Source organism: Lethenteron reissneri, chromosome 23 (genome assembly GCF_015708825.2).
Source record: "Lethenteron reissneri isolate LAM-NWPU_2019-01 chromosome 23, ASM1570882v1, whole genome shotgun sequence".
Taxonomy (NCBI): domain Eukaryota; kingdom Metazoa; phylum Chordata; class Hyperoartia; order Petromyzontiformes; family Petromyzontidae; genus Lethenteron; species Lethenteron reissneri.
The window spans coordinates 16920415-16933512 of NC_083801.1; the positions used below are offsets into that span (position 1 = coordinate 16920415).

The 13098-nt window shown below is 42.0% G+C and overlaps 1 protein-coding gene across 1 annotated transcript in view; it reads left to right on the top strand.

Moving 5' to 3' along the window:
* BLOC1S1 (biogenesis of lysosomal organelles complex 1 subunit 1) overlaps positions 1-10702 on the top strand; it is a 28390-nt gene extending 17688 nt beyond the window's left edge. The window contains exons 3-4 of the mRNA XM_061557543.1: positions 7592-7724; positions 9124-10702. Of these exons, the coding sequence (XP_061413527.1) occupies positions 7592-7724; positions 9124-9231 (241 nt within the window). The 3' untranslated portion in view covers positions 9232-10702. The remainder of the gene's footprint in view (positions 1-7591; positions 7725-9123) is intronic.
* The last annotated feature ends 2396 nt before the right edge of the window (positions 10703-13098 follow it).

The window sequence follows — 13098 nt, forward strand, 5'->3', positions numbered from 1 at the left end:
CGGATGTCACTTTCAGGAAATGTGAGTTGGGCACTGGTCCAGCTCGTGACTGCTTTTCTCCAGGGAGTGATGACACATTCCCTAGCTGGCTGGGGCCGTGAGCGAGTGCAGCCCCCAGGTTGGTGGGTGCTCAGGGGCCATCTGCGGGGGACGAATTCGTTTGGACAGTACCAGGCATTACCTTTGTTGGGCAGAGCATGGACACGGTAATATTGAGTTGCACATTGTATTCACAATTATATACGTGTTTTTTATATATATAGCCGCTGCACTGCTCTCAAGCTGCTGCAGTAAAAATAAGATTTGTCACACTACGTATGTATGTTGAACATCTTTGTGTAGCCCACAGTACTATTCGGAGGTGCATGGACATACCTCTATAGATATGTTTACGTATACTGGATTGTGTCCTCCATTTCATTGTGCAGAAGGAGGTAACCTCACAATATTCGGGCTCGCAATGATTGGTTATTTCATTGCTGTTGGTGGCATATGGAATTTCCCTTGCCATTCAGGAATGTGTACAAAAACATTACAAATCTTTTAGTTCGTCACCTGAAGTGTAAAGTGACATTGATTTAACCTAACCGAACTGTCTCAAGGTTTCGAAAGCTGATAATTAATTTCAAAAATAGTGTGCTGACAGGCCAGATCATGTTATTCTGCTTCTTCACGTGGTTGATGTTGATGGAGAGCAACAACTATCATCTTTACATTGAGGTGGTTGAACCAGATTATTACGGGGTGGGTAGTAGAGCGGTGTTCAGCTGTGATTATACCGTCTCGTTATTTATGCACCGGGCATTGAGTCGTTTAGGATGTCCCATGGTCTGTACTGCGTGACCACAATCGCACACCGGAGAGGTTTTAAATTTCAGTTGCGGTTTAGGGTTGTGCCCATGAGCTTCCAGGAAGGACCAAGCCAGGGATCTTTTGCATTGGGTGATCTTTTCAAGAACTTCTCATGAATAATAATAATATTCTATCACTGTTTAAAACGGTGTTGTTTTAAGATAGATTATTTCTGTGGGAGACAAATCAAAGATGTTCTCCCCAGCATCAGTCACCCAAATACTGTGAAATGTTAAATGATGCTGAGCCTGCTTGCCTCATTAGGAGTGACTGATCAATGAGTGGAGATGTGTGAGTGTGTACAAGTTGCAGGGGCTTACCCATTCAATAAAATTAGCATTATGATCCAACAAATCCCACCTTTAAAATATTCACAAAGATTTTAATCCCTTCATTGCTATGCTTGTGTGGGTTCCAGATAGAACCGCCTACCTTATGTAATTTATTGACACGCAGACCGAGAGTACATATATATTTTAAAGGGCATTCGGACTTACGTTATGTTCATCAATAGTATACATTTATTACTGATAATTATGCTTGTTTACCCAGAAGAGCCTCCATTGAGGCTCAATACTCATTTTCATGAGGGTCCTGCCAAGTGTTTGGCAGGAGTAGCCGAAATTGCTACATGTAATGTCAATTCACTAATTTACAGGTAATTCATCATCATTGGGATGTTTAAACCAATATCAGTTGCATTGTACGTTTTTTGGATTTCTATGGGAGTAAACTTGGGGAACCTGGAGGAAACCCATGCAGAACGGGGGGGGGGGGGGGGGGGGGGAAATATACAAAGTCCATGCAGAAAGGTGCCCGAGTCGGGAATTGTACCGAGGCTCTTCTTACCGTGATGTACAAACGTTACCACTGTGCCACCCTTCCACCCTGGATGATGATGATGCCGGTGATGCCGTAGGATGCTAAGTTTTGTTGTGAACTTAGAGGGAAAACAGGAAATGGCACTTTCGCTCTCATTCCCGTGCACACATTTCTTATTTAAGTGGATTGAAAAGCAGCAAACCAATATAGATTGGTTTCCACCAATGTTCAAAGACGCTTATGCAATTTGCAAACAGCACTAAGATTTCAATCTTGATTTTTTATTTCGCAGAAGAAAAGTTAAAACGTGGTGTTCTTTGAAGGGAAAGCCAAATCAGTTTTTTAAGCTGCATTTGTGCACTTGCAGTAACTCACGTGTTTTTTTCGTCCCTAAAACCTATTACTGCTGGAAATGTAGCAAAATGGAAAGTTAGCGTTCCATTACATGTCCAGCCTTACCTTATTTGGTGGCATGAATGTACAGTGTTGTGGAGTTACACTGGCCCCTATTGATGCGTGTTCTGTGCTTACAAGGCTAATCGCTAGCATGAGCACTGCGCTGAAAGAGCGAAGGAATTTTTTTTCACGTAAAGTCCTTGACTTGTTTAAAATTGCTGTTAGGGATAACTCATTATTGCAGTGTACGGAGGGCATCTCCCACGCTGCGTGGGTCGTGGGGATTATTTGACCACACTTTATCACACTAGTCAGTGTTGGTCAAGACAGGGAGCAGAGACGCGAGAGCATAGAAGTACAATACAATAAAAACATATATATATTGCTCTTCTGGCTTCTACTGCTCACTGTACTGTAATACTTTCCTGTACTCTTTGACTATAAGACCGTCCCTTTTTAACAAAGCAATTTGTGATGTTTTCCGGATACTGTATACATTATAAACCTTGCCCCTGGTATCAGAGCAGATACGATTTCTACTGTCCCGCTGAAACGTGTTTTTATGTTCGTGCCAGTTCCGTTAGTCATTTCAATGTACTGGCTAACTTCATTGGATGGTGGCCACCTGTTATTTTTTTCTCCTTTTCAGTGTGGCATGCTGGAATGTTTTCCTCTTTTGTGCCCAGGCCTTAAGGAGTCTTCACCCTAACCTTTAGAAGAACATTCCACAGAACACTTCAGCCACTACAGATTCATGGTCACTAAAAATGTCATTGTTTCAAAATGAAGCTTTAGTATTTGAAGTCCGAAAATGTATTACGCTTGCGTCCCAGGTTCCATTTGTTTATTGTATTGTAAGGTAAACGCCCTGACATGGGCCTTCCCTCCATGCGGGAATCGGCTTCGGTGTTTGACAGTGCACAAAGGGGTTTACTGCAACCACCCTTTTCTGATCTTCCTTTAGCTCTCGTTTCGAGTAATGCATGAAGCTCATGGCCGAAAAGGTGTGGCCAATGATAACAAAACGGAAACATGTGGCTGGCAGATTGGCACACGAAAGCAACACAAATATTATCTACCTCCAGATTCCTGCTTCACGTTGCTTTAAAGAATGATGTTGCAAAATTTGGAGTTATCGAATATTCAAAGGAAGGATAAAATATGTCCAGGTCGATATGGAACATTCCATGTGTCTACTTGTGGCTGTTTCATGACAAAGAGAATGTAATCGGCGATTCAACCCATGGAATACCAGAGACAAACCCACTATGTTGTAAGCTGTGAAAAGATGAGTTTGATTCTAAAGTGCTCTTAAGACAGATCAATCGCATCACTGCGACTCGTTCACAAGTGTTTGTGTCGAAACCAGCTTGGTTTTTAGTTTTTTGGGAATTGTTAGATGATAACAAAAACACATATCTTCTCATGAAGCAGTATTTGATTACATTAATGAAGGTAAAGCTTTCCCAGCGGTAACCCACGCAATGTATTTATTTATAATTCATGATGAGCTGTGGTTGAGTTTAAAAAAACTGTTGTTATTTTATTGTTCCTTTTGGACGCAACGCTCCGTACAAATATAGCAGACGCGGCGATCCGGTTGGCCTCACAGGTCCCACGCTCGCCGTGCGGGAACCTTCTTAAAGGGGGAGCCCTGCTTCCCACAGTCTCCCTGCACGGATTTTCTCAGGCCTGTGCCAAGTGTCTCAAAGGATTGATGATCCCAGTGGGATGGAGGGAATGTTTTATTGCGGTGCAGTTAAAATTATTGGTGATGAATAATGCCCTCTTAGCATATAGGTTCTCTACTGCGTTATGATCCCAGGCTAAAATTCCACTCTGCCCGCTATATCGTTCGTACATTTCTTACTGTAGTGTGCAGGGGCTTTCTCGTCCGTTATAAATGCTCACGTGTGCAGTGTATCTAATTATCCCTAGCTTTTCTCAGCCTTGTCCCCTTCAATTAGATGTTCATGGGGCATGCCTGTACGTAAAGGAAGTTGTATTTTCATTGTCACCCACTATGTCCTGTGCATTATCGGCTGTGAATCTTTTCCGGTCACACGTCGCACATGTTATGTATGTTCATTGTCCATTGAGAAGTGTGTAGCTGGGGGGGGGGGGGAAACTTCATATTTTCCCAGCATTTCATCTTCCATTCGGGTACTGTAAATGTTAATGAGGATACTATATAAGAATTCATCTTCTTGGTTCTTTCGGTAAAGTCACGTAGAAGGGAAATAATAAAATAAAAATTCTCACGACGTTTCGGCCACAACACAAGCAGCCGTCCTCAACATTGGGACGCTGTCTTTCCGACAGCTCTGTTTCTTCACCTGAGGGCGGCTGCTTGTGTTGTGGCCGAAACGTCATGAGAATTTTTATTTTATTATGTTTTATGTTTACTATTTTATTATTTCCCTTCTACGTGACTTTACCGAAAGAACCAAGAAGATGAATCCCTGCAGTCACGAAAGCTTTAAATCGAAATATATAAGAATTATTTGTTTTATATAAGCCATAAATAAAATATTGGTATCCTTGAAGGCAAGATGTTTATAGTAGACGTGGTAACATAATTGGTGCCTCAACAGCAACAGTTCGGTCTGGCTAATTGGATCTTGAGCAGTAAGTAATTAGAATTTTCTAGGGGGAATTACAGCAGCCACCACAGCTGGGATACGTTGGCCATGTGGTCCTAACGAAATGTCCCTAGATACCAGCGCCTACCCTTCCCACAGCGTCACTGCCTACACACCACCGCTACCCTCACAGTAACACTGCTATGCTATGTAATTCATTTATTAAATACATGTCTAGGAGTAGTATTTATTATGCTGTATTCATCGGTTAGTACTTTCCCACTAAAATCAGCATCGGGAAATGCTAATCTCAAGTTTATCACCCTGAATTAATGGTGGAAATGCTATATGATATACTCCACAGAAATACCAGTAATGACTTCCCACAGAGCAGAAATGGAGTGATGGTCCGTGCAGAAGCGAGAGACGCATTGTGGCATGAGGGACGACATCAGAAAGGAAAGGCCACCATCCAGCAGTGGATAGATCATGGCTGATGATATAAGAACAGGAGACAGCAGTGCCTCACCATTCTGGCGAATTGCCCGATGATGCTGGATGCAATTACCAGCGAAACGTCGTACTCAAAAATTGTAAATGTTGTGGTTTCACGCTTCAACACACTGGTGGGCTAAAGCAGTGAACTATTTGTCTTTTGTCAACGTGACACTTTTTTACTGATTGGACGTGTCGGGTGGTGGAGGGTTACGACACATTTATAAATAACGCGATCTAAACCCGAAAACGTTGATTATGAATAATATTGGTCGTGAAAGCCTACGTGTTAAACTGATGATGATATTGGTGACTGTGTAGTGCAGATTTGTACTCTGCCTTTTAAGTTCAAATTTTGACCGCTCTGTGATCGGGATTTGAACTTACAATTATCCGCTTTAGCGAGTCACACGCTCTAACCAAACCCCCCCTCAGCCAGCGATAAAATTGGAGCGTTACAAACATAACAAAAACAAACTTAAACTTACTCGCACATTAAGTCTGACTTTGTCAAGAATTATTTTCTTCTCTACAGGAAGTACCATGCAGAATAACAAAGGTGTTGTTATATGAGAACATTGCATTGGCTTTTTTTGTTAAACAAAATGATTATGGATTTTTAAACTTAACTTTTGCTTGGTAGGATAATTGGCCTGTCCTGTGGCCATATATGGCATTATTAAAATCGGGCAGTAATACAGTAACTCTATCATATCGAGATCAAAGTATAAAATAACAGCGACATTGCCGGTTATATAAGGAATGATTCAAGAGTGTATGATATGGAAGGCTTTATTCAAAGTTAGTTGGTCTGTTTATATATTTGAAGGTATGTAAGGTCTTGTAACGGATGCCCGTAATGCCCTTTTGAAGCCTTACTTTCTCCAGATCAGAGACCAAGGCCAAACAAAGAACACGTGCGTTAATCTTTTCAAGACAGGAGTCTAGTGAAGTACATCTTGTTTTGTGTATCGTCGCATAGTTTGTTGATATCAAAGGGGAGCATCCGTGAGAGGCGTGCTTGCCTTAGTCTCGCGTTGAGCCGATTTGTGGGCCGGCTTGAGTCGACCAGCTGAGATCTGTAGATTCTGGGGTGCAGGTGCCTCAACATCCCTGCACTAAGCCAGGGGTAACCTAATAGGGAGAGGGGTGGTATCTGACAACTAGTGTTTCTGCCTCACTCGGGGAATCCACTGCTACAAAAAGTGCATGCTGGCTATATGCCGTTCATCCCGCCCCTGACTGGGATGTCCAGCGTGTGCCTTGTGAAATCGTCATTTTGAAGAAGCGCCCAATGCGGGGAGGTGTGCGCGCATGATCCACGAGGTGGAATTCTTCCGTGCAAAGGTGATTCGTGAATTGTGCAAATAAAACACGTTTTTGGATATTGGTGCGCTAACAATAAATGGATGTCCGTGTGCGTGCTCGCTCATAGTGTGTAGGCGTTTGGGTAATTGAAACTATACATTTTAAGCAATTCAGAGACTCGATGCAGCAGCATTGAAGAAGGTTATTAGCGTGTCTAGACCGTGCGGTCTCCCTGCACGAAGTGACACTTTCCCTCCCATCATAAATTCGAGCTTTGTGCTCCTATGAGCAGCACAGCAGCGCCTGCTGTGTGGGTTTTGCTACTGAAGTGTGTTGGAGGGGGGGGGGGGGCTCACTGGAGGGGATTTTCACCACAATAGACCTTGTTTTCCACGCTAGCACTGTATAGTCAATACAAGCAGAGGCCAGCCACTGTGCCCCTGCTTCAAGGCTCTCAGCATTCTCTCGATGATTTACAAAGCACTGTACTGAGCATATGATTCATGACTTTGAATTCATCTCACTGATGAAATGTTCATTTGATAGCCATCCCGTGTCGATACTATATGGGTCCTCTTGCCTTTGTAAGGATCGCACACTTGATTAATTGTAAGTCGGGTGCTTAGAATAATGAAAACTCGTTTCCTCATAAGAAGTACCAAAAAAAAATATATTAAAGGCGCTGTGTCTCTGATGGTCGTGTGTAGCACGGGTGTGATTGCCGAGGGCCCCTGGCGCAGGCATATGTGCTCTGGCTATGATCAATAGTGGCATGTTGGGTCACGTATTTCCATGATCCAGAGTAATCCTTTGGAATTATGGTCCGAGGAAATGGATAGCATGACTGGCTACTGCACACATATATACTTTCACATGAAGCAAATAAGTATGGATATATATTGTAGGCCTTGTTTTGCGCTGGCCCTAGCACGTAGATTTTATGATGCGAAGTAAGAATAATTTATTGGTTCTGGTTGTTATCGCTGTAGTTGGTGTCGTGCAGGATTAGGTAGTGAAAGGGACTGCTGCCTTGTGAAATAACCACTCCATGCCTTTCACAGAAGCTCCCGCTGCGTGCAGTGCTGCACTGCTTGCAGTACCTAAAACTGCTTCCCGTCTTATTCGCCTGTGCTCAGAGTGGCCCAGGCGTACCAGAACCAGCGGCGTCTCGATGCCGAGGCCAAGACGCTGCAGGTGCAGGCGGCGCAGTTTGCCAAGCAGACGGTGCAATGGCTGAACATGGTGGAGAATTTCAACCAAGCTCTCAAAGTATGCGCCAGACACACGAACACACATCCTGTGACCCTTGACGCCGCGGGATACAGCTCAGGGAACTGTCGTCGCGCAATTGGGATTTAAATAATCCAGCCCTTTTGTGATTCATTTAACGTTTTAATATTCTTCTTATCATTCAAAGATCCTGTTGTTGCATGAGGTCGCCTTCTTGGATTTTCTCCCTCCATGTACTTATATTCCATTGAGCCTCTCACGTCCCCGACATTATCCTCATATGTCGTTCTACCGCAACATTCCATTCTCCCTGAACTCCTCGTGCCCAGCACTTGCATCTCCATAATTCTTTGAATTTGTTGACGTAAAATATTTATTCTTGGATCAATAATTCCACCGGCACAATTATGACGAAATCTTATGTGCGCATCATTTATTATCTATTGTTCATTTAAATTTAAATCCACTTATGCACACCCAACATTTTTGCGTATTTTTAATATAGTAGTAGGTTTATCGTGATATGAAACAACTGTAGTTATTCATAAACAGATTAAATAGCTATAGGCAACAAACATCCTCATTGGGTTAGGCTGGGCTCAAGTTATCTCTGGGCAAAAAAATTCAAATTTGCCTGCCGAAGAGAAATGGCTGCTGTTCCCCGAGCTGAGTTATGACTGCATTTTCATTTAATTATCTGTCAATTGTTGGAACCTTTTCCAGCTGAATAAGCGGGCTTGGCATGTTTGCATTTGAATATTTTTGGCTGCCAGGACTATTGCCATTTCAGAGCCCATGGAAAACCGCAGTGTGTTATAAAATATCCACGGTAGCAATTGTGGTGCGAAGATGAGCTTTGTTTTTTTTTCGATTTTAAGCTTTCGTGACTGCAAGGATTCATATTCTTAGGTTTTTTCGGTAAAGTCACGTAGGTAAAAATTAAAATTAATAAAAATAAATAAAATAAAACAAAAATCACGACGTTGCCTCCGAAACGTGATTTTTGTTTTATTTTAGCTAATTTTATTTATTTTGATGTTTTACCTACGTGACTTTACCGAAAAAACCTAAGAATATGAATAAGAAGATGAGCTTTGTTGTGTAGTAGGCAGTTGTCATTTCATACCTGAGTAATTTTCATCGCTACGTTGCTTGAATGTCAGTGGCATCATTCTTTCTCCTAGCCAAGGTTACTTGAATGGAACAAAAATTACATAGCTTTATCTTCCACGTCGTTTCATAATTTACATTTTTTTTTATCCACCACTATCGTAAATCGACAATGGTCTCTTTTCAAAATATACATCCTAACGTAATTCCCGATACAAAACAATAATACTGGATAAGAGTAGAACGTTGGAGCTGAACGGTGAGCATGGTAAAGCTATGGCAGCGTGTTTCTGACGTATGTGCCTGACACTGCTGTGTGCCATCACAGGAGATTGGAGACGTGGAGAACTGGGCGAGGAGCATTGAGATGGACATGAGGACCATCGCCACCGCACTGGAGTACGCCTACAAGGGCTCAACTCCGGCCGTGCCGTAACCATTCATTTCATCGTAGGCTGATGCTAATCGTCAGGTGGTTCCTGGTCTGTTTATAAATACTGAGCTGCTGCAGCATAGCCACGCATTGGATTGTAATGTCAAAATACACTCGGATACTTTTTTTGTACGATCATATTTATTTGTAACATCCGTGAGGTGAAGCTGGTGGTTATATAGTTGTTATTGGAGATGTAATCAAGACAGATAGTATAAATGCAGTGCGATGATGCTCAATTGGCTGCTCCAAATCTGGCATGTATATCTAAATACTTGGAACAACTTAAAAAAAAAGTGGTCTCAGACACTGTATGAAAGGCCTGGTTGGCATGGCATTCCTTTTCCCAACATAAATTAAGTTTTGCCCGTTTGCTAATGCGGATGATATCTTGCATATAAGCACTTGGCTAAATTAAAATACGATTTGAGACTAGCATCTGTGTCGAAGTAATGCTTGCGGTAAAAAAGCTATGTTGTACATGCATTAGTGATATTGAGCTTTGCCACACCCTGGATAACCTCACAAATATATAAGGTCATTGATACAGCAGACCAATGTGTGTGACTGTCCTTCACATGTCTGTCAATTGCGTCTCATAAATCTACTTCTAATTAGCTAAATGCCATGTGAACTTGCGGCGATATTACGTATGCCTATAAAATGATTTCACGTTTGCTATGTGATTGTGACGTATGTGTAAATGCAGTCTTGATTTATGGTGCCATACGGAGTAGCAGCGTCTGGGCATTGAGTGTTCTGTGCCACTTGAATTGTCAGTCTGCACAGTAGGCGCTAAGTCCCCACTACACACACGAGCCTGTGGCTGTGATTTTGTGAATCGGTAACATCATATGGGCTCAATTTCGATTTAAAGCTTTCATGACTGCAGGAATTCATATTCTTGGTTTTTTCGGCAAAGTGACATAGAAGGGAAATAATAAAATAATAAAAATTAAACATAATAAAATAATTCTCACGACGTTGTGGCCACAACGCTGTCTTCCCGACAGACCTGTTCTTCACCTGAGGACGGCTGCTTGCGTTGTGGCCGAAACGTCGTGAGAATTATTTTATTATGTTTTATTTTTATTATTTTATTATGTTTTATTTTTAATATTTTATTATTTCCCTTCTGCGTGACTTTACCGAAAGAACCAAGAAGATGAATCCCTGCAGTCATGAAAGCTTTAAATCGAAATGCAGGTATTCATATTATTGGTTTTTTCAGTAAAGTCACGTAGAAAGGAAATAATACAATTATAATAATTTTCTTGCTGTGGTTTTCACACCTGATGATGATTGCTTGTGTTGCAATCGAAACGTCGTTATAATTTATAGTTTTATTTTTATTATTTTATTATTTCCCTTCTACGTGACTTTACCGAAAGAACCAAGAATATCATGGGCTCTTTTCAACATCTCATGGTGCAGTGGATGCTTTTTTGTAACATATGTACAATATTATAATAAAACATTACATTACAAATTGTGTCGTTGGTTGGTTATTCCATTAAAAAGCACACCAATGAAAGACGTGTGTGGTAAGATGAGCAGCAGTGAGAAGCTTACATCATCAGGAGGTGAAGAGGACAAGGCTGACAAGGGTCTCTGTTATGTACTCTCTTAATCAAACATTGCTGTCCTAATTGGCAGTAGATCGGAATTACACATTGTTCATCGTAGACACATACACTTGCAAATACAATCTAACGAGATATTTTATGTTATTAGGTGTATCATGCAATAGGTTTTTTGCTTGCAATATAAAATACGGTACAGTCATTTCCATGTTAAGCGTTTTCGGCGTATTTGGGTGACCTCGGGTTATGCTCGGGTAAATACACGGGGATTGTTAAATATTTACAGTACCCACCACGAAAGTAAACCCAGAATGGTCTGTACAAAATATAAAAGGCGTTTTGAAACCTAAACTTTTGTACCAAAAATACACTTTGTACCTACGGTTTGAGTAAGTCGCAAGTAATTAAAGTGCCCTCTTTAAGTCGGGCATGGTGACACATGAGGATAGTTGCATGTTTGTCTTTTTGGCTGTTTCTGCTCAGTTGCCCCTGACCGAGCAAGCAGCCGTTAATTTTTAATCCCTTTAAATTGTTCTTCTGTGAAACCGTGCTTGACATGGATTACCTTTGCATTCCAGTCTTACGTAAGGTTTAAGTATCGTTGGGATTTTTTAAAAGTTTGAATTAACTAAATTATTCATTCCTCCGCCACGTGTCTTTTTTTTTGTATTCGCTTGTGTTGGAAGCCAAGGTGGCCTTGTCCTGTGCGCGCACCTTTCGAACAAAAAAGTAAAGTTGCTGAAGGTCTTTTACGATCGAAGAGGTGTGTAGTTGTTGCTTTTTGACGTCTACGTGTGTTGTTCCGCTTAAGTACGGTATTGTATAGACGGTTCCCGACGAGCTGGTGGAAAATGGAATGCCCTTTACCAGTGGTTGTCATGACAAGGACGCAACGCTGTGGCCTTCAGCTGTACAGAACTTTAAGCGGTCCTCACTTCGTCTCACGCTCGACTCGCCTTGTACAGCGGTGCCGCAAGACTGCAGTTGCGTCGAAGTCTTGACCACCGTCGGCATTTGCGTTTCTTTGTTGCGTCACATTCTGTCCAACTTTTGCCTTCAACGTTCCATAATCTCAACGGAACCTTCTTTGTTCCTGCTGTTTTTTTTACATTTCAACTGTTCCTACAGTCCGTCCACATGAGTGACTGACCCGAGATTTTACCCCCCCCCCACCACTCGCACCCCATCTCCCTCCTACTACTCTCCATCTCATTGAAGAGACGGCTCAGCCCAAAGAGCTCACACAAGCCAGGCCAGGGATTACAGGCAGGAATTGCAGCCGGCCCAGGCTAGGGAAATCTTTTTTTTTTCCTCCAAGAAATGAAAAAATGTTGCTACAATATTTATAGCTAAGATACCACCATAAATAAGAATCAGAATGGTTAAAAGAATATATATCTCATTTTCCATTTTATACTTTGCAGAGTGCACCATGTGGCCGGATTTTGGTCAGTCGTAGCGATGTGAATGCAACATTTGATTACCGTGTAGTTGATCAATTGTTACATGCGGTGTTAAGTCGCGCAGCGTTGATGTGCATATTGTAATACGCAGCGTGGAGTAATAGTGGCGACTTCAGATTCATCGTGGGCTAGACCGCTCGGTGACCTTTGCTACCCGTGTTTTGTAAATATCTTCCATTGCCGTCTGTTGGGTTAAAACGCCACGCGTTTTTCCTAAAAAAGGATATCCTGCCTTTCATAGGCAGCGAGACAGTCTTCCGAGACTGCTCTCGTGTCACGGGCAACGTCGCGTCTCTGATGCGAGTGGCTGGCGATTTGTTTTCAAGTTCATTGCATGGGAGCTGTGTAGGATTTACAGTGAGCGTTGTTTAGATTCTCCCCCCCCACCCCCGTAACATCACGTTTGCTAAAGCATCGTTATCAAGTAAATTGTTAACTTGCTGAGCTTGCAACGTGCGTGTTAATATTAGCCAGCGTTCAGATGTTGGCACGAGTGCGTTACAAAGGGCGTAATTCCAGTCGTTGGTTTTACAAATAGCATCGCAGAAATAGTTGCTATAACACGGAGGATGACGGTGTCAATTTGGCCTAAGTGCATTTAATGTCACACACACACACCATGCACGGCAGCTATAATCGAGCACTCACCGCAGCTCGCCATACAATTTTTTATGGAATTTGCTACCCTATAGAAAGGCAACATACGGTTGTAACTTCTTTTTTTTATAATGTTATTCTCATATAATTTCTACCCGTTTAGGCAACGACAAAATCCACGTGGCTTCCAGTCCAATTCTTTTTGACACTAATGGGTTGTGGTTTTA